The sequence below is a fragment of the Orycteropus afer genome, unplaced genomic scaffold (genome assembly GCF_000298275.1).
Source record: "Orycteropus afer afer isolate SDZICR_OR568_19922 unplaced genomic scaffold, OryAfe1.0 scaffold00014, whole genome shotgun sequence".
Lineage (NCBI taxonomy): Eukaryota > Metazoa > Chordata > Mammalia > Tubulidentata > Orycteropodidae > Orycteropus > Orycteropus afer.
The window spans coordinates 1,242,275-1,249,971 of record NW_006921601.1 but is presented as its reverse complement, the minus strand read 5'-3'; the positions used below and the strand labels follow the sequence as shown (position 1 = coordinate 1,249,971).

The 7,697-nt window shown below is 36.4% G+C and overlaps 2 protein-coding genes across 2 annotated transcripts in view; one reads left to right on the top strand and one right to left on the bottom strand.

Moving 5' to 3' along the window:
- LOC122151564 (olfactory receptor 52E4-like) overlaps nt 1-7,697 on the top strand; it is an 83,988-nt gene that overhangs the window by 43,592 nt on the left and 32,699 nt on the right. Inside the window, exon 2 of the mRNA XM_042782998.1 lies at nt 5,732-5,745. Within this exon, the coding sequence (XP_042638932.1) occupies nt 5,732-5,745 (14 nt within the window). The remainder of the gene's footprint in view (nt 1-5,731; nt 5,746-7,697) is intronic.
- Nucleotides 2,662-3,624, bottom strand: LOC103210383 (olfactory receptor 52N2-like). Its single transcript, XM_007956308.1, has one exon. It carries the CDS (start codon nt 3,622-3,624, stop codon nt 2,662-2,664), a length of 963 nt encoding a protein of 320 aa, XP_007954499.1.

The window sequence follows — 7,697 nt, the reverse complement described above, 5'->3', positions numbered from 1 at the left end:
GGCTGTTACCTGTGCACCAGGTGCATTTTGCTGAGTTTTAAACACCAGAGGCTCAGCCTCAAAACTCATGTCTACATGTCACCACAGTAGGACAAAATGACAGACAAGTTTGTCTTGCTGTTGGAGACCTCTCGTATCACCCCCACCTGGGTCCCTGTGGCTGACTGCCACATATTATGAATATAATTCCCACAACAATTAGTAGTGATCATTAATATGTTTTTTTTAATGTTTTTGGTTAATTATTTTCTCATCCTGTGATTATTCATTCCTTGTTGCTCATTTTTAGTGGAGGTTTTAGTGTTTATTTTATTGATTTCAAGACACATTTTTAATACACTTTTTAAATATATGAACCCATTTTCAGTTATAATTTGCAAACATTTTTCCAAGTTAGTATTGCACTTTAAATTTATTGTATGGTGTACAGAGCTTGTATCGCTTTATCTTTCTTCTCGTTTACTGAAGAATAAAACACAAAGCAAAATTTTTTCACACTTAAACCATTTTGTGGGAAGTGATATAAAGCAGAATATAAGTTACACCATCCCACACACTGACCTCTCACCTCATTCTTCAGAAGTAAATGCTGTTAAAGAATAAATTCTGGTTTGTATATTTCCAGAGCTTTCTTATATAAGCATTTTCTAAAATATATAACACTTTTTGTTGTTTTGTTTAGTTTTTTAGCATTATTAATGTTACTAGAAAGGAGTACACCTCACTCCTTAAAGCATGCGTATCATCCTATGAACACTGAGTAGGATTTTTCTCATCGACACCTACCTTATAATTACTTTAAAATTGTTCATAGATTCTGGCCTACTGGTCCTAATTCAACTGTGTCTTAGTTTCCAAAGTAGTGATTTGTCATGATCGCCCATAACTTTTTGAGTTTGTAGTGGGGAAAATGACACAAAATGAATTAGAGGTTGTCAGGTGTCTCAAACCAGTTTTATTGGTTGCATTTTATTTCGCCAGGTTTTAAACACGTGACGGTTTTATTTTGTTGTTGCTGCTGCTGTTGCAGCTGCTTCGTCTAATTCCCATCCAACTTCACAGACCTAATAACATGATTTTTTATTAATATTCAGTCTTAATGTTCTGAAATTTATCTAGTCTTGTTATTCATATAGCTCATATTCCTAATCTATACAGTGGAACTAATTAAACTTATCCAATAATTTTGGTGTGAAAGTTCAAAGAAATAATATGTATGAAACATTATTATAGTTCTTGAAAAATTCTGTATGTCTAAGAGATGACATTTTAGGAAAAGTGATTTCTTGATCTGTTTTGGTATGGTTTCAATGAAAATATCCTGATGAACAAAATTTTCCAAATCCAAAGACGTAATTCGAAGATATAACACATTTATTAATGACAAGCTAGTCAAAATCTTACAATTTACACTTTCATAATTTATTTTTTTAGATGTCAGGTTTTACTTTCAAATATGTGAAAATTATATTGTAAAAATATGTGATTAGATTAATGTATTCCATGGTCATTTCTTCATATGTTGCTGTTTATCATATGCAAAATATTAAAATATATGCTTCATATTAACCGATAATGGAAATTTAATTTTGATCAGTTTAATTACTCTCTCTACCTGCACATTTTTATCCATTTCCCAATCACATTCTATTTATTACTCTAATTATTTCAATGGCTATGCTCCTTTTCTTTCTCCTTTTTCACTCAATCTTAGTATTTCTGAATACCATACTTGTCATTCTAGCCTCATTTCTTATTTCCTGACTACTTCCCAAAATTCAAATAAGATACTTTTTTCTCCACTGTCACTGATCACTCAACGGTCCCTCTAGGTAAAGCAGTGAAGCTAAAACATCTTTGCTTAACAAATTATATAGATTTTCTTCAGTCTCCTTTCCCCTGTTTATAAATACTGCTCTCAAAGAGCTGGTAAATAGTTCTCAGTCTTTTTGAAAAGTTTGCTCAACATTAATTCCAAGAAACACTTTCCACATTGTGATGAACTCCAGCAACCATACCTTCTCCAGTTCCATTCTTGTACACACTGGTATCAGTCCTATGAGTATAAATAATTGTCTAGTCGGTGGGATATCAGAGATAAATGTGCATACAAGAGGAATTTTGTTGGTAAATTTATCCAAGCTAGACATAAATAAGAAATAGGAAGGATAATAGGAGTGGTGGTATTCAGCACAGACACTCTTGTGAAGAGATTTGTGCTTCTCAGAAGTACATGAAACAGTCTACTTATGTCCCTTCTCCTATCTCTTGGAGACTTTCTAGGGCATCTGACATTCTTTATTCTTTCCGATGTATTTCCTGTGTTGCCTAGACCAAAGTGCATTGATCACCAAGAGTTTTACTTGAAGTTGGGTATCCTACCTGTTCCATCCTTTGTGTCCTGTCCACAAATTCTCACTAAAGGTTAATGTATGTGTGAAAAGTCCACTCGTTTCCTCTCTATTTCATTTTTTCTTCTACCAAATTAGAGGTCTGGGATTAAAAATCCTGAAATTGTTCAATGTATTTTATGACAGAAAATGAACAGATATTTTATCTTGTAATGAGCTTACTTTTGTTAAATTTTGCAATTCCTCTCTTCCCCTGTAACGTTTTCCTTTCTTTATCTTTATGCTAAATGCAGATTTCAATATCACATATTTATTTCATAGTTGAAATTTCTTTCTCTCTAAAGAACAATTTGATTACTCCTTCACGTATCTGCTTGGTCTTTACTCCATAGACAATTGGATTCAATGTAGGAGGCAGCAAGAGATAGAGGTTGGCAATAAAGATGTGAATGTGGTGAGGTATAGTGAGTTCCCCAAAACGGTGAGTGAAGAAGTTAAAGAAAGCTGGTACATAAGTGATGACAATAGCACATAAGTGTGATGTACAGGTGCTGAAGGCCTTGTGGCGAGCATCTGTAGATGACAGATTCAGTACAGCACGGATGATCATGGTGTAAGACACAGAGATACAGAACATGTCAAATCCCCCAATCAGTATGGCAGCTATAAGACCATAGATAGCATTAATCTTGACATTGCCACAGGATAATTTGGCCACAGACATATGGTCACAATAGGTGTGGTGGATAAGGTTTCCTCTGCAATAGGGAAGGCGCTTGATCAGGAAACTGAATGGAATCATGAGTAGCACACTTCGCATAAAAGTAGCAAGCCCTATCTTGGTAATTGTGGTGTTGGTGAGAATGGAGGAATATCGTAAAGGGTAGCAAATGGCCACGTAGCGGTCTAGAGCCATGAGCATGAGTACCCCAGACTCCATGCCTGTCAGCATGTGTATGAAAAACATCTGCACAAGGCAGGCATTAAAGTCAATCTCCTTGAGACTGAACCAAAAGATGCATAACATATTGGGAACAAATGAAGTACACCCACTAACATCTGTAAAGGATAATAGGGCTAGAAAGTAATACATGGGCCTATGCAGGACCTCCTCATGGCTGATCAGGTAGATGAGCCCACAGTTCCCCACCATAGCAATAATGTACATGAAACAGAAAGGCAGAGAGATCCAGATGTGTGCAGCTTCCAGCCCAGGAATCCCACTGAGGATAAAATATCTTGGTGTCGGACTCGAGCTGTTAGCTCCATACATGATGATCAACTGGGGGACATGTTACTCTCTGCACCAATAGAGCCATTCTACAGAAGAAGAGAACACCATTGTTATTTTCAACTGGAGACAAAAAAATGAACAAGTATTTTGCACAACATAAATAATGGATTTAAGAAAAATTTCACTTCTTTTTACCTATTTGCTTCTGCTGAGTGATCCTGATCCTATTAAAACCAAACCAAACCAAACCCACTGCCATGGAGTCGGATCCTAGTTAGAGTGACCTTTCCATGGGTTTCTGAGGTGGTATCACTACAGAAGTAGATTGCCCAACATTCTTTCTGAGGTGTGGCTGGTGGGTTTGAACCACCAGCCTTCTGGTTAGCAGTCACACACCTTAGGAACTACGCCAATCCTATTACTGAATCAAAAAAATAAAAAAAAAAACAACAAAAGAAAACATTACCTTTGAGCCAATTGCAAGTCATGGTTACTGCATGTGTTACAGAACAGAACTACTCCTCAGTATTTTCTTGGCTGTAATCTTTATGTTAGCAGATTGCCATGTCTTTCTTCTGTGGCACTGCTGGGTGTGTTAACAATTCTCAAGCTTTAGGTTAGTAGATGAGTACAAATTGTGTGTGCTATACAGGGATCTAACAGAATGAAAGCATAGTAGCAAAATCTTGGCCTGGCTAGGTTTTGTACTGTAAAATCTGTCTATAGGATCTCTATGAGTTGGAATCAACTTGACAGTGGGTTTGAGTTTTTTTTTCATTTTGTACATATGTTAAAAAAAAAAAAACCACAAAGGACAAAAAACACAACAACTTGTGTAACTGTGGCCAAACTTGGTTTTAAAAATCATCAGTTCTAATATTTTTCCATTTTTTAACTGTACCCATTCCTCACTTATTGACATGGTTAGGATCCAAAGATGAGGTTATTATGGGAAAATTGATGTTATATGAAAATAGAAGTTCATCACATCAGATCACAAAATGGAGGATGATTACATCATTACATAACTGCAAAATTACAAAATTACATCACTTCAAATTTCATCCTTGCATAATTGTCAAATTATATCATTACGCAACTGCCAAATTTCTTATTACATAGCTGCTAAACTGGTGAGAATCATGGTCCAGCCAAGTTGATACATAACCTTAAGTATAACAGCAAGTGTTACTCTTGCCTCACACCTTGACATTCATTACTACAAAATGTACATGATTCATGAGCAAATAGTTGGATAGTAGATTTTTACTGTTGTATGAATGCCATATGTCAGATAACAAGATAGTGGATAAGTGAGGAGTAGATTGTTCAATAAGAGCTTTGTTGATACAATTTCCCTTCTCCTCTCCATTATTTCTTCATTATTGTTTTGTAGAACATCTTGGACTAAATCAATTCATTTTAATTTGACTATGATCATGACTGCAGTTTATTTAGCCTCTGAAAATAGCATTGCCTCTATTCCATAACCAGTCTTAGTAATCTTATTTTTATGGTTTCTAATGATCACTTTCTTTCTTTTCTCTACCTCTCTGTTAGGTGCTCTTTCTGATGATGCATTAACCAAATGGAACAACTGCATGAGGTTCTTCAGAGCACAGAGTTATGTGATGTTTTGGGCAGGCCAGCCTCTTAGTCTTCTAAGACATGTGCTGCTCCTGAAGCCATCATTCTCTCTGCCCAGAGGAAAGAAGAGGAATCAGGGCCAGAAAAAGAGATGACAGAAAAGACATAGGAACACAACGTACACTCTTTCCTTCTCTAACAAACTCCTAAGAAAATATCTCCCTCTTTTCCATAGTTGTCAAAGGGGAAAACTTCATCAAATCTGTGCTGAAATAATGTTAGCTCAAGGGAAAGAGAAATGCTATAATTCCAGAGACAGAACTTTTGAGCAAGCAGCATTCTTTTCGTCAGGAATCAGGAATTAAAATAGAGATCCTGGAATGAAACAAGGTGCTCTGGTGGTGTACTGGTTAAGGCATTTGGCTGCTAAGCAAAAGGTCAGTGGTTCAAACCTGCCTGTCACTCCACAGAAGAAAGAAGGCCAGCCTGCTTTCACCAAAGTTTACAGCCTTGAAAACACAATGGGGGTTGCTATGAGTCGGAATCAACTTGATGACAGTTTGGTTAGTTCGGGTGGAATGAAGCAGATTGATGGCCAGTTAACTTGCTCTGTGAATGCAGCAACTCTAAACTTCAAATTACTCAACTATAAAATATTTTTACCACCAGCTAGAGTAAACCATGGAAATTTTCAGCACAGCCTGGAACCTGACTGGTAAGAAAAATATATAATACTATCACAATTAATTTTAATAAGTTTTTACTGTTATTATTTTGCTTATAAAATAAATGTAATTAAAATCATGTCTGACCATTCCTCAAAACCTCCAGTGTCCTCTCATCTCAGAGCAAATGCCAATGTCCTTACAATTGTTTACAAAACCCTACATGATTAGGACCCTTTGAAATCTCAGATCATGTCTTCCACTACTCAGACTCGGATTCTCTCTGTCTCTCCATCCCCACTGGAGGTTTTACAAACTCAACATTCATAAGCGCAACTCAGAGCCTTTGCACCTGCCAGTTTCAATATCAGCTAAGTTCTTCCCCAGATGCTACCATGATGCATACTTTCAATGGTTTCAAGTCTCCACTCAGTGTCAACACAAAAGTGAAATCTTTCTTTATCTCCCAATTTTAAAATGCACGCCATTCTTGTCGATACTTGCATTACACATCTAACTTCCCAATTTTTATTTACTCCACAGCAATTAATACAGTCTGTTATTCTTTACTTGAATGTCAAATCTATATGCACACTGATATTTGTTCATTTTGTTCACTACCGCGTTTCTTGCACTTGAAATAGTTACTGACAGAATTAAAATATATGGAATAAATAAATGAATGACTAAATGGATACGTAAATGTGAATCAATATTTTTGATCCTTCTGTTTGTACATAAATGCCTTAATAAGTTAGTGTGCACTTTAAAAAATAAAATTGCATCTGGAGGAAGGCAAACGCAATTTCAACATGTGTGAAATCTTAAAGATTGTTTTTGAAATAAAATTGGAGATATCTGTAATTGGCTAGAGTCCATGGGGAAACTTAGTGGTGCAGTGATGAAGTGCTCAGGTGCTAACTGAAAGATTGATGGCTCTAACCCACCAGCCAATTTGCAGGGGAAAGATTGGCAGTCTGATTCCATAAAGATTACAGCCTAGGAAACACCATGGGACAGTTCTGCTCTGTCATATAGAGTGGCTGTGAGTTACGATTCATTCATTAGCACAGAACCACAGAATATATGGAATAGAAGCAAATAATTGCCTCTTTTGTCATTCTGTATACCCTAAAGGCATGTAGATGATGACTAAGAAAAGTTACAAAATGTAGATTTGGATTTCAAGTAATATTGAACCTATTCATGCAGTTAAAAATCCCTAACAAGATAAAGAGATTATCATTACCAGATTTATTCAAGCAATGGGAGAATGGTAGGTGTCATGAACCTTCTTGTCAGGAAGTAGGGCTACTCTAGAAACCTTTAACTCTCACACTAATCCATTTTCCTTGGTAGAGGGCTTCCCACATTCTAAGGAAGCCTTCTCTATCAAAAGTAGAAATTTTATTATTAATATTATTATACAGAAATGTACGTGCCTGTCAAGTTATATATTTGGTCCTTGTTGTCACATCAGCATAATGGAGTCTCCTTCCTCCAGTGCCTAAACCCATTGTCATCGAGTCAATTCCAACTCATAGTGACCCTATAGGACAGAGTGCAATTGCTGCACAAGGTGTCCAAGGCTTAATCTTTATGAAAGCAGACTGCCACTTCTTTCTCCCTTGAAGCTGCTGGCAGGTTCAACTTCTGACCTTCCCATCAGCAGCTGAGTGCCTAATCACTGCACCACCAGGGCTCCTTCCAGTGCCTAAACAATGTTTAATTTTAGACTACTTCCCTTTCTCTCTTCTAAAGGCAGTTTGCAAATCTCTTTGGTTTCAGAAGTCTAAAAAAATGAAATAACTCAGAGAAAATGCAACTATTCAATCACACTCTGATTCAAATCCCTCTTAT